This window comes from Pan paniscus, chromosome 6, assembly GCF_029289425.2.
Source record: "Pan paniscus chromosome 6, NHGRI_mPanPan1-v2.0_pri, whole genome shotgun sequence".
Taxonomy (NCBI): domain Eukaryota; kingdom Metazoa; phylum Chordata; class Mammalia; order Primates; family Hominidae; genus Pan; species Pan paniscus.
The window spans coordinates 154682776-154708132 of NC_073255.2; the positions used below are offsets into that span (position 1 = coordinate 154682776).

The following is a 25357-nucleotide window of genomic DNA, read 5'->3' on the forward strand; positions in this document are numbered from 1 at the left end:
TCCTGTTATCTTTGTATTGGTTTTGTAATTTTTAACAGAACCTACTTATACATGCAATTCTCCATAAATTTCATTGCAGGATAGTAAGAAGGTGATAAAATATTTTATGAAAAGGAGACACCACATCTGACAGGGATGCAAAACACTGACCTACAATATCATCTAAGGCTCCCTGTAATTCTAACATTCCTTGACGCTATGAAAAATGTTCATTCGGCAAGTGCTGATTATTAGCAAGCCTTTACGTCTACTCTCACATTTCAACATTTCAAAGTATTGCAATTAAATTAAAAAGAGAAATACATGTGGTTGCTAAGGTGATACATAAAAACACAGACTTCACTAAATGTTCAAACATTGATGTGAGTAGTGGGGAATTCCATAGTGCTGATGCCTTTCACAAGTTAACACAGAAGGACCAAAAAAAAAAAAAAATATATATATATATATATATATATCTAAGGCACAGCTGGAGCCCTTCACTTCTATCTCACCACAAGAGGCTATACTACTGGCCTCCGCAGCTGACTGTGCCCTTGTTCTGTCCTTGGGCTAAGGGTCACATATGTTAGTTACATGCTGCCTCAGCATTTCTCCCAAAAATTTCATTCAGGAAAATATACATTTGCCAGCAATACAGATGTTCTCAATGTGGAATAGGATGAATATAAGCAAACTGCAAATGTCTACTTAGCAGAACTTGTCATTCAAAAGGCAACACCTTTAACTCAATATCGGCCTCTATACTTAACTATACTACCATTTTTCTGTGGCAATTTGTTTCTGCAATCAAATTGATGGATAATCACTACATCTGCTATGCCAACTTCTGGTTTATGAAAATACATTGAAGACATGACTTCAGGAACTATCTCTTCTTCCCACACAACTGAGTTCTCCCCATGTCTACCCTCTCCATTATTATGTCTGACCATCCAGCACTACCACCTCCCTCCTCTACCATATAAGCTCCTGTCACAGGCAACAATGTGTTAACATTCCACAGATTTTCATATGTACATTAAATTAGACTTCCTAAGACAAGGTTTGAGGAAACAATTCCCTGATGAAATAAGATAAACCCATACTTAATAAATATATCCTTCTTGGCCAAATGACCAAGAACCAAAAAATAACTAATTACAGACAAAGTATTAAATAGAAAAGAGGGAAAAAAACAAGCACCAAATTATGTTTGATCTACAAACCAAAACAAACGCAAGATCCAGAATACTTAATTGGAAAATTGGTGATTAGACTTTCTTGATGTATTGTTTTTTCTTTTTTCTTTTTTTTTTTTTTGAGATGGAGTCTCGCTCTGTCGCCCAGGCTGGAGTGCAGTGGCGTGATCTCGACTCACCGCAAGCTCCGCCTCCCGAGTTCACGCCATTCTCCTGCCTCAGCCTCCCGAATAGCTGGGACTACATGCACCTGCCACCATGCCCGGCTAATTTTTTTGTATTTTTTAGTAGAGACGGGGTTTCACCATGTTAGCCAGGATGGTCTCAATCTCCTGACCTCATGATCCGCCCACCTCAGCCTCCCAAAGTGCTGAGATTCACCATTGTTTTTTCAAAAAGAAAATTTTATTGAGACATTTAAGTAATATATTCTTTGTAAGCAATTACAGAAATATTTCAAAATTACTGAAAGACCAGAAAAAATTAACACTTTGAAGGTATAGATAAACATTTACTTTTTAATGCATGAGTTTCTAAAAATAAAAAAATAACAATTTTTATAGGAAGAAAAAATATCTATTACCAGCAATATTTTTTATAAACCTCAACTTTTCCTCACTGCCCTCACATACATGTAGGATACCAAATTAGCAATTTTCTGAAAACACGTTTCTAACCAAATAAACATGTGAAACATAAAAGGATTTCTGAACGAGTACAGCTGACTCCTCAAGTTTCCCGTACTAAACAGTTTCGTCTCGGCCCCCAGCATTTCAATGACCATCTGACTTCAGTGTTTGTTTGGGCTTATAAAAGTTATGGGTTAGTGTTTGGGGTGAAGAGCACATTTTGACCTGATGTAACATTTTAAATCTATTTGATTCAAAAATTAAGAAAAAGAAGGTTTGCCAATGGCTCTTTGAAAAAAGCAAATGATCCAGCATGGAGACCCACTCCTGTGTCGTCCTTACCCGCAGGGCCTCGATGACAAGGTCTCTGGCCTCCAGCTCCCCTTCCATCACGCTGAGGAGCATCCGCAGCTCGGATTTACTGAGAGTATCCACATCAAACTCTTTTTTCTGTAACACATAAAAAAATAAGGCCATGAAAAATCTTTTCCTAAGGAAGACACACACATCCTAAGGGTATGTAATGAATCAGTTTTATCCCAGTGACTCGGCAGATCCAGCAGGCACCGGGGTACTATTTGCAGCAGACAATTTACGCCTTGACCTTCTAGGAGGAGAGGTAAAAACTATAACGCCAATCTCTCAACTCTCCTCTCCAAGGAGCTATAGTTGCCCAGCCTGCCTGCACACCCAGACTCAAAATCTCTCCAAATTACATAGCACAAATTTAAAGTCCCTGGAGTCTGAAGCTAAACAGGTCTGGTACATCTTGGGGGAGTGGGGGAGTTTCAAGAGAAGCAAAGAAAGCATAGATGTATTCCTAGAAGGGCCCCAGCATAAAGGTTCCTGGGAGGTTATTATAAATTCCAGAACATCCAATAATAATAGGTCATGCTTATACACTCTGCAGCAGAGGCCACCAGCTGGCAGCCAAATCTGGCCCACAGATGTGTGTTACTCGGGTCACAAAGTGGGTGTGTCGTTGTTGTTGTTTTTCATTTAGCCAACATTAAAAAAATCTGAAGATGTCACCAAAAAATCCAGATCCCTGGCTTGTCTTTAAATGTCAGATGACTGGGTAACTCCAGATTCATATTTCCTCAGGGCAATAATCCACCAAGCCAGGAAGTAGCTGCCCCTTTAGAAGGAACACATTCCTCATGTTGCCAACCCTCACCCACCAACACATACACACACACATACACAGTACAGGCACACGCACTTTTAAGAAGCCAGGACTGCCATCCATGTGTGGTCATCTGGGCTGCCATAGTCAGGTGGGTTTGGAACCCCTGCTGTTTGGTTATCAAAGTGCCTTCTTATGAATGCCTCTGTAGCTTCTTGGCAGGCCTGGGAGGGAGCTGAGGCTCGAGTAAGTGAGCCTTCCAGGGACCCAGCTACAGTACAAAGTCAGCACCAGAGCCCTAGGTGTGGCGTGGGGTGGGGGGGCGGTGTGGTGGTTCATAATTTCTCACACAAGGTTCTTCCAGCCCTTTTGTCTTCTCTTGTAGATTTCTTCCCTGAGTGACTGCATCCAACCTCTCATGGCTTTAAATCCCATGAATATACCATTGACTCTCGATTCTTTTGTCTTCCACTCCAACCTTCCTCATAGCAACTTTTACAAGTAGGTTCTCTGGCATTCGTTTTAGAGATAAAGCTGAGAGCAAGTTCACAGTCAGCCTGGGTGAGTCCAAAGCCTGAGATCCTTCCACCAGGCACACTCTGCTCCTCCCTTCTGTACACAAACTCATTTGACAAGCCCAGTCACCATCACAGGGAAGAGTAACACAACATTTATCCCCAAATCTCTCTGTAGACTCGCCCTCAGAAGCCATTGTTCAAAACATGCCAGAACATTACTTCACACTTGCATAGCACCCAATGGCTTCCAAAGTATTCTCAAAGAATTGACTCTAATTTACACCATATTGCCACCTCCATTTTTAAAATAGAAACTCAGAAAAGTCAGATGATATATGCAGATCATGCAACTAACCAGTAAATGGTAAAATCAGGATATATGATCAAATGCCATGATTTATCTTCACACTTTGCCAGCATGGCACCAACATTCTAGAATAAGCTCTTTGAGATGAGATAAAAATGGTACCATCCTGTCAGTCAGCCAACATGAACACTGGTCTATTTCTGTGAAGACACAAAAGTATACATAGCAAAGACAATAAATGATTTCAGAGGCTTTCAAACAGGCATGACCAGAATGGTCACATTTAAGTTTCAAAATAATCTTCTGGAAAGAGATATGACGGTACAAAGGGGAAAGAGACTAGAGCTAGGGGGTTCTCTCAAGAAAGGTTTTAAAAGGATCTCTCTCTTAAAATTATTTCTTTTTGCATATACACTAGACAGAGAAGTTATTTGGAAAGGCAAGCGCTAAGGATAAAGAGAAAAGGAAAATCTATAGCAAGCATAAATCATGTATAGTTCTGAAGGATCCATACTTCAAAGATTTCTTACAGATGCTCCCTATGAACAGTAAAATCCAATGTACCAAGTCTCAGTTTCTGCTCCTACTACACAGTAGTGTCCATAAGGTCTTATAAACTAATTGTTCTCAAACATTGGCATGCATAAGAATCACCTGAAGACCTTGTGAAAAAACAAGCCACGGGGCTCCACCCCTGGAAATTGTGATTCAGTGAGTCCGAGGTGGGGCTGTGAATCTGCCCTTCTAACAAGCTCCTGCTGATGTTGCTGGTCCACGGACTACATGGTGAGGAGCACTTCTGTAACTCATGCCATCCTCTGTTTTCTCATCTGTATAATGGAATTCCTAACATCTACCCTGCATTCTTGTGAGGATTAAACAAGAACATATCAATGAAGTAAGTGCCAAATGAAGGCAGGCGATTGTTATTATTAACCCAGATGTTTCATGTAGAGAGGAATGGGGTATTGGCCAGGAGCCTATTTCTTTGAAAATCTACCAGCCCAAGTCCAATAAACTCAGTTTATTCACTATGATGAAAGACAGGCTCTTTTATCCTGGTTTTTCCCACTGAGATGGGAGAGTACGCTGCAATTCTTATGTGCTTTAGAGTGTAATGCTTTATTAATGATGCTGCTGGTTGCTCTAAAGATTTTAATTAATTGTATATTTTATTGTCTTGTTTCTCCAAAGCTTTATAAGCAAAGTGCTCCATTTTAAAAACTAACAAATTATGAAAGATATTGCCAAGATCCTGATTCATATTACAGTCAGGAGAGCCTGCCCTGCTTCCGTCAGTAGCAGCAACACATGTGACCTACAGCTAAAACTTCTGTTTTTCTATGTATTATCATCAATAAAGAGGGAAATTCATTAAAATAAAAAATATTGGTACAAGCGTTCTTGCTAAACCATAGATTATGTCACACAGAATGTTAAAAATAAATCTGTCTCCCATCACAACATATGAAGTGATGTACTGTTTGAAACATACAGTGCATCTGTCTGCTTGTCTCTCTTCCCTCTATGACTCCACCCCCACTTCTCCACTACTAGTCATAGTAAAATTTCTCTACTAATTCCTGGCCTTCCATAGTACAAATATAATAATAATATTTTCAAATTGTCAACAACTTTTATTTCCAATTCTATTCTGGCAAAACAGGGTTAAAAAAAGTACTGTGCATGAAAAGATGCTGGAGATCTTAAGACTCCAAGTATTTTATAAATATAAAGCACTTTAGCATTTTTAGAAAAATAACCCCAGAAGCAAAAATTCTAACAAAAACTACATTTTTGTTAGAATATATATATTCACATATAGATATATGAATATATATTCATATATTTATATATTCATATATTCATATATATTCATATTTCATATATATTCATATATATTCATATATACATATATATTCATATATATTCATTCAATATATATTCATATATATTCATTCAACATATATTCATATATATTCATATATATATGAAGTGGCATTAATCTTAGATGCATATGGTACAAAAGTACTTAGATATAGAAAAAAATATTAAAGTTTCTTGGTTTAAGAGCCAAACGAACTATTTTAAGTCATACAATGTTTATAAAAGATTGCCTTGATAATGTAATTTTCAAATTGGATAGAAGACAGAACAGATTCAAATGCTGCCACTCACACAAAAAAATTAAGGTCTCTATCAGGGCACTCATGAAAACATGACCCCCAAATCCCCAACACCCCCCAGAAAAAAATCACAGCAGACATGTTCGCAGACTAAAGTTTACTATTGAACTTGCTTTTCCCAATTAAAAAAGAAAAATCCAGCTATTTTTTAGTGATGAAAAGAAACTAAAAACAAAGTAAAACCAGACCTGTGCCAGGCACGGTGGCTCACGCCTGTAATCCTAGCACTTTGGGAGGCCAAGGCCGGCAGATTGCCTGAGCTCAGGAGTTCGAGACCAGCCTGGGCAACATGGTGAAACCGTCTCTACTAAAATACAAAAAAAAAAAAAGAAAAAAAAATTAGCCAGGCATGGCGGCGTGCACCTGTAGTCCCAGCTACTACGGAGGCTGTAGGTGGGAGAATTGCTTGAACCCAGGAGGCAGAGGTTGCAGTGAGCAGAGATCGTGCCACTCCAGCCTGGTGACAGAACAAGACTCCATCTCCAAAAAAAAAAAAAAAAAAGAAAAAAGAAAAAATAGAAAAACAGATTTCAATTCCACAGGCCACTCTTCTGCCTGTTACATTTGCCAGGAAAAGCATTCCAGAAAAAATGCTTAACACCTAGTTTTAAAAATCTGGCATGGCAGCTTCAACTAATCCAGAATCTGGTCATCAAAGTATGTCTTGTTTAGGATACAAGTCATATATATTAATTTATTGTATGTTAATCTATTGTATATTACAATTTATTATATATAATTTATTTAAAATTAAAAAGTATACTTATATAATTATATATAATATATACATATATATGATATATTATGTATAAATGAAAAAGGAGCAATAATCCCAAACTCAACTGTTCAACACTGTAGTTTTGAACAGCTCTGAATTACTTGGGGCAAGCGTGGGGAGGGCATTCTTCAGGATTTTTTCTCATACAGGCTGAGAAAGAGAGAAAGAGACAGAATAGACAAAAGAGACCCTGGCTGAGTCAACTCATCTTAAATTTCCAGAATTGAACACAGGCCAATACCAAGTTTCCCCCTCCCCAAATCTAAAACACTAGGTTTATGTGGGGAATTCAATAGATACAGCTAAATATTAACAGAAAAGTCTTACCCATACCCTTTTAGAATTAGTGGAACCAACCAACATTGATTGATTATCAGAATGCCTTCAGGAGACATTATGAGCCACAATGGCAGAGACACCCCTCAGATCTTTCCTCAAACACATCCGTCCTATCAGGGCTGCTGGGGGATATGTTGGTGACCAAACACAAACTCAGGCACTTTCTCTGGCTCTTCCCACCAACACCAAAAGCCTCTCTTCCAATTTAAAATCCAGCAGGTTGTGCCTATTTTCCATCAGTAAGCTTTACACAGGAGAAAGCAGGCAGACTGGAAGGTGGGGTGATGAGCAATGTGGCTAGGGAAGAATCAGCAAACTAGGGCAAATCATTTCATCTGTTTGAATATCAGGTTTTCCATCAGTAAAAATAAGGATGCTGGAGTAAGTGATCTCTTAAATCTCCTCCAGCCCCTAAATGTCCTGATTTCATGTACCATCAGGGTAACTGGATTACTGGACTGAGGAAATTCATTTAGGTCATTTCCTGAGCCTAAAAGCCTTTGTGAGGTACTTGAGGAAAACTGATTTTGCCTCTTTGCTCAGAAGTTAGAGAAATGTATTTTCCTCCCAGTTTAATAGTGCATGCTAATAATAATGCATTTAGAACTTTCTATGTAAGCAAGATTTATGCTTTGGGGACGAATAAGGGCTATCAAAAAGGAAAAGCAATGAAATCAACTTGAAAGTTCACCATCACAATGCAAAGGCTGTATCACTGACACGCAAAATATTAAATTCACCTCTCTAGGTACATAAGAACATGCACTATATTAAGAATTCAGCTAATTGTAAGGGTTTTCATGAAGAAAAGTACATACTTCTCAAGATCTCAAAGTATTTTCAAATCTCTGAAGTTACTTCTTGCCTTGAGACTATCTTCCCGATTTCTCTCTCTACAAGGAGGAAAGAATTTTTGTGATGGGGTTGCATACCACTGATGCTGCTCTTCCTAATCCTCCATTCTCCTCTGATTCATCTGGGTACTATCTTTCTTCAGCACATAGCTCAAACCCACTTTTGAATGTCTTTCCAGACTCCAGAAATCTCTTGTTCTCGCCATTCAGTCTTAAAATCTGCTCTATTACTTCACTTGGCAGTTAATCATGTCTGGCCTTGTGCATTTCCTCATAGTAAACTTATTATCTCTATTAACTCTATTTTCTCACTCCTACTAGATGTGTCAGGACAGTAAGAACATTACTTCTTCACTTATTTTATCCAACATGCTCCCCCTGCCCCCACCCCACCATATACACTTTGGGTATAAAATGTCTACTGCACACAGTATGAAAACAGAAAGTGTGCAAAGGATGTCTCAGGTACATCCATCTTACTAAGATACAATGTTTCAGCCCACTCTAGGGGGAACTAAGTAACTGTATTAGATGATTCACTCAGTGTTTCAAAAATCATTTAGAGTAACCTAAACTAGGGAAGCTGCTTGATGTTCCACTTTAAAACAACATATAGTATGAGAACATGAGATCTATTTGGTGTCAGCTCTCCAAGGTCATGCACCTCAAATCAACCACACTGTCTGGGGTCTTTGATGCAAGACAAGAAACTCAGTGTATTGAAAGGAGGTAATACTGACAAGGAAACAATGTCAGGAAGGAAACCTGGTAATGGATGTAACTAGTTTTAGCTGAGAAAGCTGGAAAGAATGGCAGAAAAGTGGCTCAGGGGTGACAGCCTCTGATAATTAAGCTCAGCTACCTCCCTTTTCCTCCTTTCAGATCTCCCCGCAGTCTCTATTTCCTCCTTAGGGAAAAAAAGGACTACATCTCAAATAAAACAACATCTATTTTCACCCTAACTCAGTTTTTCAATGTTACATCAGCCCGACATGGGACATGGATCAGCTCCACAGGCAAGCAGACATTCAAATGTAATAACCATCCTTTAAGAAGCTTACAATGCATTAAAGAATAGTCTTGATTATCTGTAGGTGGCAAATATCTGCACGCTGATTTTCAAATGAAAAGGCTGGGCCAAATGAAGACGCAGGCCTTTGGAACCATCTTGTCTTTTCAATGAAATATAAAAATGTCAAAACCAAATCATCTGCAAAGAAGTACTCACTCCACACAGCAATGTTACCTCGACTACTCTACATTTACTATAACCTTTTAAACTGATCCCCAACGTATTAGTTGGTTACTAACAATTTATTTAAAGAGAGTATCTCCCCCTACTCTAAAATCAGGATTTCTATATGGAAGGCATCATGCTGTACACAGCATTAATAATATGATCTCGTTATTTGTGTAAGTTATTTAAAACATTAAAATTTTAAAAATCTTTCAATATCGATGTCATCATCATCGTCTCTCGTACCTCTCCTCTGATTCCTTACCTAACTACCAACAGAAAAGACAAATATTTTTCCATGTTACATAAGCTTTGCAAAGGAGCACCAACAGAGAATAATGTAATCAAGAATGTTCAAATAAAGTATCCTTCTAAAGCAATACTCAGACAGGCCTGGGTAGCAAAGTAAACGAAGTTGGGGGATACTGCTCCATCCTTCCTAGGCACATTCAAAGTTGAAATTCCAGTCCCACATTTCTGTGAAATTGCAGACTATTCTAAAGCCTTGCCTAAACTCCTTTTTTCCTGCCCATTCTTTCCTTTTATTCCCCTTTCCTGTTTCCAAACTTCCCCACATTTCTCTTAACCCCCTATCAATCATCCTCTCCTCCACACCCCAATGGGTGATGTGGCCTTGACTCATTATTGGAAGGATGCAGGATGGCAGAGGTGCAGCCTCAATCATCATTTTGAAAAGGGAGAATCTAAAGAGAAAACTAATAGTGTTGGAAATTAAACTTTTAAAAAACCCCTGCAAAGAATCTAAGAAGTCATTGAGAAAAGCAGCTTGGAAAGCGGCAGTATTAAAATGAAAATTTTAAAAGAATTAGGGTTATCTTTTTGGATCAAGATCTATAATATCTATAACATTAATTATTACAAGTCACAGGCCAATAATTTCACTATAAGATAGCTGGTAACACACAAAGTGAGTTTTCTAATTAGCCAATCAACATTAAATTTTATGACACAGCTTCTTGGTGAGCTTCTTTTCATTTTCTTCATTCAGTAAATATTTGTGGAACACTTACCATGTGCCTGGCATTGTGCTAACCACCTTTGCTTTCTTTTACAAACTTCACACAACTCTCCTCGGAGGAGGAGGCTGCTTTCTCCCAGCCACAGCCTTCCTGTCCACATGATCAACAGCAGATATTTGTAAATGTCTAAGTACCAAGGCTGTGAAACATTTTCTCACCTCATAAAGTTATGAGAAACACACAAGGATAGAACCAACTGGTAATCTAGCCCAGGCATGGATTCAATCACTGAGAAGACAAATGTTCTCTAAACAAAATTGCTGCTGTGAGAAATACAATGACAGCAACGACAATAATAATAAAGTTCAAAAACTGGGGCAAACAGAAATCTACAACCTATTATTTAAGAAGAAAAAAAAGAGTGAAAAGCAGGACACTGAAAACAGTTATATTCTCATCTTTGGAAAAATATTCCAGTCAATTTCCTCAACTTCCAAGCTATTTTTCTGAACCATATAGCTGAGACCAGAATGGGAACCTCTATGCTCATCACTGAAAACCCTTCGCATATGGCTCCCTAGGATATGACCACATTTGCACACTCCTTCTTGCAGTGCCGGTCCAAATCCTCCTTCAGTCTCAAGGACTACTTCAAATGTCATCCTTCTATGGAAGTTTCTAGATCCATCCACTAGGGACCCTCTCTATGACTGTTCCTCTCCAAACTTCTAATGCAAAATCATTTTTGCCTCTCATGACACCATCATCCCCAATTTGATTCCTTGGCGTATGTCAGTTTCTATCACTGGAATGTATTACTTTAGGGCAGTGAAGATCATACTCATGATGCCTGTATCTCAGTAAGTGTTCAGTAATGTGTGTTAAATCTACGTTATTTCCTATTTAAAAATTAAGCTGCAAAACTTTCAACATTCTATAGCTGCCACGTAACTATAATTTAGTTTAAAAAAACGCTTAGCGCAATTGGCTACGGAAGTTCTTTTCAGTGCATTTACATTCAATACTGTCACCTGGAAAACAAAAATTTCAAGTTCAGCTGTTAATTTGTTTAACATCACTGTCGTGCATTTTAAATCATTGTCCAAGTTTTTCTTTGTCACTGCCACCATGACAACAAATTTTATACCTACTTCTTGTCTATTAGCTGCTCCAGAAAAGCTCAGAATGACAAGAATGTTGCTTGGCTTCCCAAATATAGCTCTAAAAAGATCTCCATTTTCCTTTCATTCCAAAATTCTTTGGTGACAATAAAAAGCATGAAGATTTCGTTTTCCATACTGCCTTATCCATTAGGAGTTATTTTCAGAGTGGAAACAGCAATATGGCCTATAAAAGTCATCACATTTGGCTAAGGCACTGAAAATAGCCCAGGTTTCCCGGCACGGTTCACGGCAAAGACTATTAATATGATCCTATTGAATAATGTAGCTGTTACCCAGCCTTAAACTTGGGATGCTTTCAGGATTTAAACAGCTAAGAATGAGGATCACAAACTAAATTTAAAACATTCCACTAAAAATGATATTAAACTGAAAACTATAAATTAAGCTTGTTTCTAAGCAACAATCTAAATAGTCAAAGCTTAGTGAAAACACTTTCAAAAATAGCCTACTGCTTCAGAGCTTCCATTGACTCCTTACTGCCAAATGTATACATAAAAATGCACGATATGTAAACCAATTTGAAAGTCAACAAATCTCCAAAATGCAAAGTGAATTGTTCACTAAAATAAAAAATATCAGTCAACAAGAACCCAAAATGCATAAAACGCCTTTGATTTTTAAGGAGCAATTGTGATGACACATATCACTCCTCTACACTAGCTTTCCTTTCACTTAAAAATCAGTCTATAGGTCAAGCGGCTGATATGAGAGAACCATGCCTTATTAAGTCAAAACTATTTGGAGAACTAAAATAAAAGGCCCAATTTACTACAAAAGCCATCATCAAAATTTTACTAAAAATTCAGAAATTATTACTGGTTTTTAAACTACTAGATGAAGAATCCTTATTGCATCTCGCAACCCTAAAGGATTCTATGGAAATAGCAAAGAAGGTTCACTTTCGCAGATTTTCCATGGCTCTGCCCATTAACAAGGGTGAAATTATCAAATCCCCACCTATCAGCAGTGAAAATCAGACTTGAACATTTTAAACAGAAGAGAGGGAACACTGACCTTGTTAACACAGAAATCTGCCTGGCGTCCTGGGTTTTGTTTACGATCTAACCTAACAAAACTATATATCAGCTCTACAGACCATTAGTCAGATGTTTGTGTTTGGGTTAATTGTCAGGTGATTAAAATATTGAGGGTAACAGAAACCCATTCTGAGTGGATTAAGTAAACAAATTCAACCTTTCTGGGGAACAAGAAACACACAACACACCACACACACACACACACACACACACACACACACACACACACACACCCCACACACACCCTCTTTCTTTTTACTCGTCCTTCCCCTTCCCACCTTTTGGGGATGAAGGCACCAAATCATTTCCACTTGCCAGAGAGCCTTGTCTCAATAGCTAGTTTCCTTACTGTGCGCCACAGAGGGGAGCTGATTCACATAAGTGGGCAGGTTTCGTTTGAAATCTTAAAGTTCTCATTTTCTATGCAAAGAATGGAAACTCAATTTTCCCAAAAGTTCAAATCAAAACTTGCCAGTTTTACAAGTGGAAATTAGCAGTCCTCCTCCCCGTTTCTCCTTCCATTGCCAGGCTCAGCTCCTCTCACCCCAAGTACCTTCCTCCACATCTCTCCTCTCCCTCTCCAGAAAGCCCTACCTCCAGAGGGTGGGAGGAAGTTAAAGCGGCCCCCGCTGTTTACGCCCGGCCCTGCCCTCTCCCGCTCCTGCACTGATTCTGCTCAGGTCTTGATAGGAAGAGGGGGGCGTCCACGCCCCGCTCGCTCCATCCCACCCCATCCTTCGGCGGGAGCAGCCAGATCGGGCCAAGAGTGGGAGGCGCTCCCAGATCTGCCTTTCTCTGCAGCTCCTTGCAGCTCCTGCGAAGCTGCTTCCCAAACACCGAGAACCTTTTCCACCCAGGAAATGTGGGTCCAGCCCTTCCCCAAAGTAGAGGCTGGAAACCACCAGCGAGTCTCTACACCGGTATATTAAGGGGGTGAAAGTAAGGACCAGTCAAGAATGGTAGCGCATTCGGCTTCTAGACTCCAGAGAAGGAGAACAATGTCTTGAAACCAGGTGCAGAACCTCCACCTCTCCTGAGCATCGTCTCGGGAAGAACCAATCCATCCACCCCACCCCAATCACTACCACCAAGTAATGGGGCAGCAGGCTGCTAGGACCTAAAGCGCTGGCCTCAGCGGCAGCAGCGCCCACATCTGGACACGGCCCTCTCCCAGTGGGCCTCCCGAAGGCACAGGACCAGATGCACACAATGGGCATCCCCACACCTGCTGGGCGATGGCCCACCTCCCCCAAGCTGCTCTCCCGGGTCCGCTGAGCGGTACCAGGCACCCCCGAGACACGCGCTTACAACCACGCGCGCAGCGAGAGGTGAACAATGGGGGGTCAAATTCGCCAGGAAACACGTCCCAGCCTTCTCCCCCGGCCAGAAGCGACCGCAGCGGAGGGAGTGGGCATAGGGGTCGCACTGGACGCAGACAGGGAGCTGGGAGAACCGGGCGACCCGGGGCCGCTTCCCGTGGGGCGCGGAAGGGACAGAAGGGATCCCCAGCCAGGGTGGCCGCTCCGCTCCCCCCCCCCCGGCCTCCACCGTGTGGGCATCCCGAGGAAGGGGCGCCCCGATGAAGGGGCACCGGAGAGTCCCGGGCTTACGGAACGTCCCGGGGGTGCGAAGTCGGGTCCGGCTGGGACCCCGGCGCCGCCCCCGGCCCGCGTCTACACTAGCCCCGCGCCCGCCCCGGGAACTCGGTTACCGCCGCCTCCGCTGCGGCCCCCGCCGCGTCCTCCGGGGCCCGGGACAAGTCGGGCTCGCAGCTCGCGCCGTCCGTCGCCATCTTCCTGCTCTAGCGGATCCGAATGCGAGCTCGGAGCCGCGGCTCCGGACTCAGCCGTCTCCGCGCGGGCGGCACTTAACCCGCTGCTGTCCGGGACGCGGGCGCCTGGAGCCGGGAGCCGGGAGCCGCGGCACTCCCTCCGCCCCTTGCCACCGCCCTCGCCGCTTAACCCGCTGCGCGCCGGAGCGTCCCGCCCCGCGCCCCGCGTCCCGCGCCCGGTGGCGCCAGCCGCGGGCTCGTGGAGGTGCGAGAAATGGGCGCACGACCTGGCTCCGCTGCGGCCCTGCGCGGGGACTGGGGATCAAAGACCACGGAAGAGGTGAAGGCAGAAAGCGCCCGAGGAGCGTTGCATTCCGCAGAACCCCCACCAAGCCGGAGAAATCCGTGCACAGACCAGATTAAATGTCAGGCCTCCTGAATCTGAATTCTCTGAAAGATCAGGGAAAATCCTACACTTCAGCTCCCTCTATCCCACCGCGAGGAATCACACAGGGCACCCCTTTCTTCTTAAATTGCTCTTTCTTAAATTTAATTGCCGCCAGGGTGTTTTTATTCTCCCTATATATACACACCTGGCTCTGATTTATTCTATCGTTGACTCTACTGTTTCTCCAAAAACAATTCTCAGATGAAAACGATTTGTCTGTCCTGTTTTCTTTTAGAACGTGGCACCAGCCCCTCAGCTCCTAACTTTCTATACAATCTCCTTTTCAGGAAATGTGTAGCGGGCTGTTTTATATTCTGTGACCCCCCTAAGTCTGAGATCTCTCCTGAAGGACTAACTGAGAAGTGTTAAATGTCATAGCTTTAAAAGCTAAATGTCATGTCCTCTACTTTTGAGAGAATTTTAAAAAATTACTCCCTACGTGTGAGGACACGTGTACATATACACCAAAAACAACCAAACAAAAGCCGTATTTGTAAAAATAGATTTTATGGGAATTACACGTCTCAGAAGATTTTTCATGAGATGAGTGAATTAGGCCCAAACGCTTAATCTTCCCTTTCCACATCTAATTCATTTCCTACCCTTTGCTGCCAATTTCCAGAATGTGAAAATCTATCACCTCACCAAGACCATATGGTACAGCCCTTCCCAAATCACCAGATCCCTAAAAATGTGTCGAATGCATAAAATCAAATTGAGACATTCAAGCTGTGTCTCAAAGACGTAAAATCAAACCACAACCAAATCTTGCACTTGAAATTTTGGAAGATGAATGACTAGAATGTTCAGTCCAAGGGTTACAGATCAAAGCTTTTTTTTTTTTTTTCCTTTCTTTCTTTCTTTCTTTCTTTCTTCTTCTTTTTTTAATGGCAGGCTCCTAATGAAAGGTTTTGACTCTTTAATTGCTCCACTTTCCAAATTAGACCCAAATATGACACAAACCACGGCAGAGAAAATCTTTTCTGCAAAGACCCTGAAAGGGATTGATTAATAAACTGTGAAAAGTTCCCTCCCAGAAGAGAGGTCAAGAAAGAACTTTACCTAGAACTCTGGGGCTAAAAGTCAGAGGCTTAGAAATCATCTCCAGGTTATCCTGTGAGTACAGGTACTTATTTATTTATTTATTTATTTATTTATTTATTTATTTATATTGGCTCTGATAGTTACTCCCTCACTTATCCCTTTAATATCCATCCCTGTTCATTATACCACTTCCCTTTATTAAGTATACTCTCTAAAACTGCTCAATATTAGAATAACTAGATTTCTTTAAGATGAAAGAAAACCACTGGACAGTAAAAGTTAGATGTCAAACTGATAGTAAAAATTTAAAGTCCAAGGGCATTCCTTGTTCTTTTCAAAATGCACTTTCACACATTGCAAGGCAATCAATTTTCTTGATTCTGATGTTGAATACTTCTCAAGCAATTAACTGGCAAACTTCTGAAAAAATAATAATAATAAGTTTTACTCAGGGTTAAGAGTTAGAAATATGAAATGACACCATCTCTGGGAAGCAAATCCCTTTTATACATGCAGCCCAATTTTTAAAAAAAAATCACTGGGAAAAAAATAGCTTGTATTCACCTAAATACAATTAAAGCAGGATCATGTTACAAGGAAATCAGTCCTTGCCCACCCCCCTCCACCGCAAACCCCCACCCATCATTTTTTGTTTGTTTTTGTGAAATGGAAAAAAAAATAAATAAAACAGTGATAAAAATCACAGGACACCACATTCTCTAACCACCAAAATCCAGTACCTGGGAAGGAGAATTGACAACATTCTGTTTCCACCTTAAAACCAGCACTGTTGAAGGTTGGCTGAGGATCTCACCTACTGCACAGAAGTGGCACACTAGGAGTTAACTTCCTCACCAGTAGCCTGGCCTGGGGCTGCTTCTCCACCAGGAGGACACTTGCTGGTTTAAATTCTCTCTTGAGAATTAGTCTCTGCTACTATTGCAAATTAACTCTTTCTAAGACTTTCTTTGCACAAAGGCAGGCTCTATTACTGTCAAAGCAAATAGATGTGAAAGGGTATTGACTTGATGGCTCCAGAAATTAAATCTTTTGAAGCCTCATTAAACAGCTAAATAATAATAATAATTAATAATAAAAATAAAAGATATCCCAGGGTTACAGTGAAAATTACTGAAAGGCAGGGTAAAAAAGGAGAAAGATAGAAGTATAAACAGGAGGAAAATAAATCCCTACAACAAAAATGAATGATGAGTCTTAATCAGTAAATTCCTTTTGGCATTAAAATGGAAGGAGTAATACTGAATATATTGCAAATAGAGAAAACTATTATTTACATCCTTTTTTTGGATCATAACGATGCTGATGACCCACTGACTAAAGAATTTGAGGGTAATTATTTTCCGAACCCTGGAATAGAGGTATTTGTGCTGAGCTATGGCACACTCTCTAAGGGTGAAATGACCAGGGAAATGAGTTCTTAAAGGTGGGAATGCAGACAGATGTTTGGGAGCCAAGTGGTTTTCTGATTAAACCATGTCCTTGGCTTCATCAGCCATATCCTCCAACCCACTAAACCAAAAACCCAGAGAGTTATACATATGATACAACATGATGCTTCCTTCCATGTGAAAAGATAAAGGAATATACACAGAACCTAAAACTGTTTCTGTCATGGAGTAAGAGAATTATTTATTTCAGTCAAATGACAACATTTATGTTAATTCCAAAGAGCAATCCATATGTCATCATGTGTTAGTATTGCCAAATGACAAAATTATTGAGTAGCAAATCATTTCTGACTGTATCCTCAAGCCTATAGTTATACAATTTAAATATTGCAGACCATGCTTGTCCCTGTCTGCAGCATGGTGACCAACCTAGGAAGCCCCAAATCTTGACGTCAGGAACTCCGCAGATGAGCTCTGAGTATCCATTGCCAGAAACAAGTTTTCCTATGACCTAACTACATTCCCTCATAGTCAGCTTGTCATTATCTACATGTGCCTCAGGCTTTTTGTGGATTTTACTCAGTAAATTTAATTCTAATCTAGTTAGCCACTCTTGTCAACAATCTATGGTTTTGGAAGGCCTCCTCCACCAACTGCAGTTGGTGTGTGCCAAAGGAATGCAAGCTAATTTTACCTAAGCTAAAGCAAAACATAATTAGGGAATTAAATCTGCTATGTAGGAAGCAAGCCAAAGCGAAACATAAATAATTATCATAATCACTCCCAGCCCCTTATAATACAACCTTTAACTGGGAACTGTATCTGTTCATTCAATTGCTGAAATAAAGTACAAATATAAGATTTGACTGCAAGGTTAGAGCCACATTAAGAAAATCATCCCCCGGTACAGTCACTCTAAGAACAGAAACCAGCTAATACCAAACAATGAAGTAGTGTTGGTTCCATTCTCTTGCATGGTTTTTACATTTTAAATCATTAGTTGTTGGTTTGGATGCTTATCTGCAGAAGTCATTTACAAGAGTAAATTTTAGTGCAGAAAGATGTTTTAGTGCAATACCATTATGGAAAAACAATTTTAACAAAAAAAAAATCTGGCCTGCTCTTGCCCCTTATCCACCTGAATTGGAAATGGACCTGAATATTTCTGTTTATTCAGCCTCTTTAGCAACCTCACAAGCCTGCAGTATATAGTTACTAGGCAATCATTAAAGCAGGGGTGTTTATACCATTAGGCATTACTCATAGTGGAGCTTCATTTATCTTAGAAAGTTTAAAAACTATATAAATATGTTGTGAGATCAGGCCCTTTTCTCCTCTGATTAGAAGTGTGGATCCAGCTGCAAAACCACAGCTGAGATTCTTCTTTCACTTGGGGATATGCACTGTTCAAAACAAAAGGAAATTTAGTGTTCGAAGAATTAATAAGAACACTAAAGATGTTATCTTTTGATTTTAATAAATATGCATATGGCATTTATGATTGACTCAGTGAGGATTTACTTAGTATACAAAAAGCAGGAGAAAAGCTATACATGTGTAACTCTCCTGTGTCAAATTGTGAAATAAACCAATACATTAACACTTCCTAGGCAATCATAATCAATTATCATATACCAAATTAATAGAGTTTCAAATACATTTGGAATTTTTGAGATGTAAATTTCACCTTACCCTGCCTCAAATCTCACTTGATGACAATAGTTTGTGGTTGTTTTTTTTTTGTCCATCAAGACTTTTTTTATTAATCCAAATTAGTTGGGGTTATTTAAAAATCACCTGGAAATGTGATGACATTATTTGAAAATATAAAAATATATATAGTAGGGGCTGTTCAATTAACCAATAAGTATACAATATAATTTAATTTATAATATTTATAAAACAATGTCATGGCTAGACTTGAAGGATTAATTTATTTCACTTGATTCAAGAACTGAAGGGAAAAAAAAGCGTTGGTATTGCTATTTTCATTCTGGGGAAGGTGAAGTTACTTGTAGAATAATAAGGAAAAATACTTCTAACACACCATCATTAAGGTTTAAGCAGCTTGAAATGTTTTATTCTGGCAATTAAAGAAAAATTTAACTACTGAAAATGTTTTATGCTAGCGATACAATAAATATTTTTTTTCTTATGGCAAAAGATAAATAGCCACATACTGGTCATTACTATCATAATCATCTTGACAACCTCACTCACTATCTGTTTCAGCATTAACATCTTTGTTAAGAATCAGTTCAGTTGGGATGTATTTTACCACTACTTTTTCCTCCCTTTGACATCTGTTAAGGACCTCACTTTGTTGGCTTGCAGGCTCCACCGCCCGACAATTGATCATCCAAAGGACACCATGCCATCTGATTCACAAAACACATTTGCTTGACACTTTTCTGCCTTGACCAGCCCCCCATCCTCACCCAATGTGGCCATGGATGCCGTTAGAATGGTGATGGGGAACCCCACTCCCAGACTTTAAAATTTGAGGTGGCAGCAGATTAGGAATTGAACTGAACCTGCTAAACACTACCTGACTTCGAATAGTGGGTAAAGGCACCCCATATTGAAATACCACATTGCATTGTTCTATTTTCTGTACAGAAACATTTCTAGACCTATAGAAGAAAACATAACCAGAATCATAGTTTTGTGGGGGTTTTTTTTGAGACGGAGTCTCACTCGTGTTGCCCAGGATAGAGTGCAATGGCACGATCTCAGCTCACTGCAACCTCTGCCTCCCAGGTTCAAGTGATTCTCCTGCCTCAGCCTCCTGAGTAGCTGGGATTACAGGCATCTGCCACCACACCCAGCTAATTTTTTGTATTTTTAGTAGAGACGGGGTTCCACATGTTGGCCAGGCTGCTCTCGAGCTCCTGACCTCAGGTGATCTGCCCGCCTCAGCCTCCCAAAGTGCTGGGATTACAGGTGTGAGGCCCTGTGCCCAGCCAGTTTTCTGTTTTTATTTTATTTTTATTTTTATTTATTTAAGAGAAGGTCTTGCTCTGCTACCTAGGCTGGAGTGCAGTGATGTGACTATGGCTCACTGCAGCCTCAACCTCCTGGGCTAAAGAGACCCTCCTACCTCAGCCTCCTGAATAGCTAGGACCACAGGTGTGTGCCACCATACTTGGATAATTTTTTTTTTCTTTTTTCTTTTGGTTGAGACAGGGTCTTACTATGTTGCCCAGGCTGATCTCAAACTCCTGGGCTGAAGCCATCATTCCACCTCAGATTCCCAAAGTTCTGGGATTACAGGTATGAACGATTGTGCCTGGCCCAGAATTGTAGATTTAAACATAAGCAGTAAAGAAACAAAGCTCCTAGAAGAAAAATATTTTCATGAACTTGTAATCAGAACATAAGTTCTTAATTTTAATGTTACCCAACTTACCTTTATCTTGTATTGTTAGTGTTTTTTGTGTCCTGTTTATGAAATTTTTGCTCAGCTCCTAAGTCACCGAGATGCTGTTTTCTGCCGGTTTTCTTAGAGTCTCATCCCACACAGGCCCAGCTTAGAATTCTGCCTAATATTGAGAGGAAATTGCATGCATGCTTTTTGGGCTCTTTTTCTGAAGTGTCTTCCTCCTCTGGAGCTTTCTCCTTCAAGTCCGAGACTCCTGGGCAACTACCAAGGCCTGAGCCCTATCTCCTTAGCCCAGTAAAAGTCATCTTTATTCCCCAACTGCCCCATTCCCATCCTAGCTCTTCCCTCAAGAATCATAGCTTTTAGTGCCAGGCGCGGTGGCTCACACCTGTAATCCCAGCACTTTGGGAGGCTGATACAGGTGGATCACCTGAGGTCAGGAGTTTGAAACCAGCCTGGCCAACATGGCAAAATCCTCCATCTACTAAAAATACAAAAAATTAGCCAGGCATGGTGGAGGGCGCCTGTAATCCCAGCTACTTGGAAGGCTGAGACACGAGAATCACTTGAACCCGGGAAGCGGAGGTTGCAGTAAGCCAAGATCACACCATTGCTCTCCAGCCTGGGCAACAAAGCAAAACTCTGTCTCAAAAAAAAAAAAAAAAAAAAAAAAGAGGGAATCATAGCTTCTAAAGTCCTGTCTGTGCTCATGGCTTGCCAATGCCTTTTAACAGTTGTTTTATATATGTTGTTCCACTTTTTTGTTTCAGCAGGAGAGTTGGCCCAATACTAGCTTCTCTGTCATAACCAGAACTGAAAACCACACTTATTTTTAGAGAGTGTTTATAACAAAACTTCCTAATGTTTCCTTGCCTAATTGGATTATAAACAGGACTGTATTATTTGTTTTTGTATCCTGGGAGTGGGGTGAACCTAGCTTAGACTCTATTTGCCATTGACAAATAGAGCCCAGGCACAAATCTGCTACCTCATCTGTGGTTGACATGAAAAACCAGGTTGGCAATAAAGGATCACATTGCATTCATGAAATATAATACATAATACATATAGAACAAAACCATCTCAAATGTGAAGATTCTAGTACATTCTGAAAACTTTTGGCAGATTTTCTGAACTTTAAGGTCAAATGAAGATTGGTGGGTCTGTAAGAACATTAACTCTACACTTGTAATATCTGACACTGAACCCAACACATAACAAGCAATCAAGAAATGTTTATTCAGATTAATTGAATGGAAGAGATATGTGGATAGATGGAAAGATAGATGACTAAATGGATCAAGTAAATATTACTCCTTTCTTACCTTCTCTCATGAGCCCCTTTGACATTGCAGTGAAGCCTATGGATTTCTTCTCAGAAAAAGGTTTTAAATACATAAAATAAAACACATAAGCTCTTAAAGGAAACAATTATATTAAAATCCAGTGATCAAAATTCTGCATATAAAAAATAAATTTATAATGTAGTAATGGAAGTGTTTCTTTATTAGCACAGTAAATAAGATATAGTGGTGAACTCCATAATTAATATAATTTTCAAGTTTCCATATTTGTAATTTTTTTTTTGAGACAGAGTCTCACTTTGTTGTCCAGACTGTAGTGCAGTGGAGTGATCTCAGCTCACTGCAACCTCAGCTTCTGGGTTCAAGCAGTTTTCCCACTCAGCCTCCCAAGTAGCTGGAACTACAGGTTCCTGCCACCATGCCCAGCTGATTTCTGGATTTTTAGTAGAGGGGGGTTTCATCTTGTTGACTGGGCTGGTCTTGAACTCCTGACTTCAGGTGATCTGCCTGCCACAGCCTCCCAGAGTGCTGGGATTACAGACGTGAGCCACTGCACCAGACCCCATGATTGTAAATTATATTTTGAGATATCTGTGACCATATCAAGATTTAAACATATCTGTAACTTCTACTATGACACAGTCCCAGGTACTACAAGGTCTCTTATGGCCTGTTGCCTTAAGTTATAATTGAAATAAATGCTCACTACGAGAGGTTAGTAAACATGAAAATATTTAATTTTAATTTTTAAAAAAGTTTATGTTTAAAAAAATTTCGTTTATAAAATGTACATATTAAATATATTACTTAAATTGTTTTGAGAGATTAAAATTTAGATGTGATAGGCCAATTAGGGTATGCTAAGTAAGAGAGAGCTTAGAAGATCACTAAATGCTCTGTCCTCCAAACAAATACACCTCAGGTTGCATGCTCTAGAGTAGTGGTTAAATTCGAGGTTACATTATTAAAACCTCTTTCTAGCTGTGTGACCTTGGACAAGTATTACGTCTCAGTTATCTCTTCGGTTAAGTGGTAATCATAATGGCTCTTATCTCTACAGGGTTGTTGAGAGGATTACATTAACTCATTTAAAGCACTTAGAATAGCGCCTGGCCCCCAGTAAGTTTTGGCTCTTATTACCATTTTCATGCTCTTCATATACCTATTAAATAATTAACAATCACTCTAATACACATGGAGTTTCAGAAACAAGTAACTTGTTGAATTAATAAAAATGATTCTACAACTACACAACAGTCCCAACAAGGCTATTTGTATAAATTTTTAATTTTAAACCAAATATTCCATGATTTTAGATTAAATATTAAAACTCTCAATACGTGCTTACCATAGTCTTAATAGAGAAACTCAGGATGACTCATATAAATTGGAAAGTCACTGCCATTTTGTGGACTGCTGGGTGAGTGAGAGCATCAGTGGGTGCTGGGGCAGAGGGAAGTGGGAAGATGAATCGGAGGGTGTAGATTTGAGCCTGTACATTTTTACCCTAAATCTACAGTCACCAACCTTTTTGGCACCAGGGACCAGTTTTATGGAAGACAGTTGTTCACAGGGGTGGGTGGGGGATGGTTTCATGGATGAAACTCTTTCACCTTGGATTATTAGGCATTAGTTAGCATCTCATAAGAAGCCCGCAACCTAGATCCCTTGAATGCTCAGTTCACAATAGGGTTGGTACTCCTATGAGAATCTAATACTGTGGCTGATCTGACAGGAAGCGGAGCTCAGGTGGTAATGCTTGCTTGCTTGATGGCCACTCACCTCCTGCTGTGCTGCCCAGTTCCTAACAGGCCATGGACCAGTACTGGTAAGCACCCAGGCTGTGGGAACCCTTTCCCTAGATCTGGAAATACATCATGGTTCCTGTCCATTGGACAGTAAAGTTTATATAGGTAGTCTTTGAAACAATGGCAAAAAGACCAAATTGGAACAGGCTTTAGGCTACCACAGACCACTCTGAAATGTGTGTGGGTTGCTTTTCTTGAATTCGGAGAGCCCCGAGATGCAGCTGATGCTGTCTGACAGCTCAATGGAAGAACACTCTGTGACTACCATGTCGGAGGGGAACTGGCATGGCACAGTGGCTCACGCCTGGAATCCCAACACTTTAGGAGGCAAGGTGGGCAGATCACCTGAGGCCAGGAGTTCAAGACCAGCCTGGCCAACATGGTGTAACCCTGTCTCTATTTTTTAAAAATACAAAAATTAGCTAGATGTGGTGGCAGGCATGGCACCTGTAATCCCAGCTACTTGGGAGGCTGAGGCACAAGAATCGCTTGAACTGGGAAGGTGGAGGTTACAGTGAGAAGATATGGCATCACTGCACTCCAGCCTGGGCGACAGACCGAGATTCCATCTTAAAAAAAAAGAAAAAAAAAAAAGGAGTGAAACTGTCAAATGAAAAAAAAAAAAACAAACAAACAAAAAAGTAAGAAGTAGAAATCGTGGCCCACCTCCCTCTTGGGGTCCTCACCCTCGAGATGATTATCATAGAAGGAGTTGGCCACCTCACCACAGATCTCCAAGAAGGAGAAGCTTCTCTCACAGCGGGAGCAGGTTCCTTTCTAGAAACAGAAGAAGAGAGAGACCACTGTCTTGGGAGAGAAATCACAAGCTGTCCTGATCCTTCTCTAGGTCTCATAGCAGATCTACGTCAAATGAAAGGAAATACAAGACCAGTTTGCAAGAGAAGAGGTGTACAGGAAACTACTTCATTTGACAGGAGTATATACAGAAAATTCAAGTTTTATTTGAGACTTCTTAAACTTGTTTCATTTTAAAGATGTTTTAGTTGTTCAAATTTGTCTCTTGAAACAGCGACACACAAAGGTGTAATTCTCTATGGTTTGAAATGGATCATAAGATACACGAAATACCAAGAATTGTTACTTTACAATGTTCCCTTAAGCAAAATTGAGTTTGCTTTGAACTTTACACATAGACTGATAATAAACCTCTAAATCCTGCCCAGCAGAAGTGTGATTTTTTTTTTTAACACAGAAACAACTGGCAAAAATTGAAGTAAGATTTACTTTTTTTTTTCATAGCTAGAATACAGTATGCAGCTAAGTTGCACAAGCAGGCTTTAAAAGCTGCTGTGAAACACAAGCCATCAGGTAAAAAGAAACGCTGCAGTATTAAGTTAGAGGTTTTTAAAAAATCCAACGGAAGTCCAAAATCAAGATGCTGGCACATATGGTTCCTGGTGAGAGCCCTCTTCCTAGCTTATAGATGGCCAGCTTTCTGCTGCATCCTCACATGGCCTTTCCTCAGTGCATGTGCAGAGAGAAAGATTTTTCTCTTCTGCCACCCACTAATAGTAGAACCATAAGGACTCCACCTTCACAACCTAATCTAACTCTAGTTACTTCTCAAAGGCTTCTCCAAATATCATTACATCCAGGGTAAGGGCTTCACATATGAATATTAGGAGGACATAATCATTCAGTCCTACAAGATTCAAGGTCATTTCTGTACCATCTCATTCACTTGATGTTAAACAAGCTGTAATGGGTCTGAGAAAAAGGAGATTCACAGCCAGCCCATCATGAATTGCGCAAAGCTTGTCCCATGTTTTATTTATGCCCGTGGTGTACCCTACATGCAAACATTTTCCAACAAT

General features: G+C 40.3%; 1 protein-coding gene and 1 pseudogene across 6 annotated transcripts in view; one reads left to right on the top strand and one right to left on the bottom strand.

The window, feature by feature from the left end:
• Window positions 1-14295, bottom strand: part of CTTNBP2 (cortactin binding protein 2) — a 161953-nt gene extending 147658 nt beyond the window's left edge. For 2 of the 6 annotated variants that reach the window (XR_004672605.3, XM_034964879.3), the window contains exons 1-2: window positions 14068-14280; window positions 2153-2260 (exon numbers count right to left, since the gene is read on the bottom strand). Coding sequence is in view for 5 of the 6 variants with exons in the window: in XM_034964879.3 (XP_034820770.1) it covers window positions 2153-2260; window positions 14068-14148 (189 nt within the window). In the remaining variant the exon portion in view is untranslated. Of the gene's footprint in view, window positions 1-2152; window positions 2261-14067 lie in introns of all 6 variants that reach the window. The other 4 variants (XM_034964881.3, XM_034964880.3, XM_003808646.6 and 1 more) reach the window with 3 other exon arrangements.
• Window positions 14296-14401: 106 nt separating this feature from the next.
• LOC117981269 (serine/arginine-rich splicing factor 3-like) lies at window positions 14402-24454 on the top strand (annotated as a pseudogene).
• The last annotated feature ends 903 nt before the right edge of the window (window positions 24455-25357 follow it).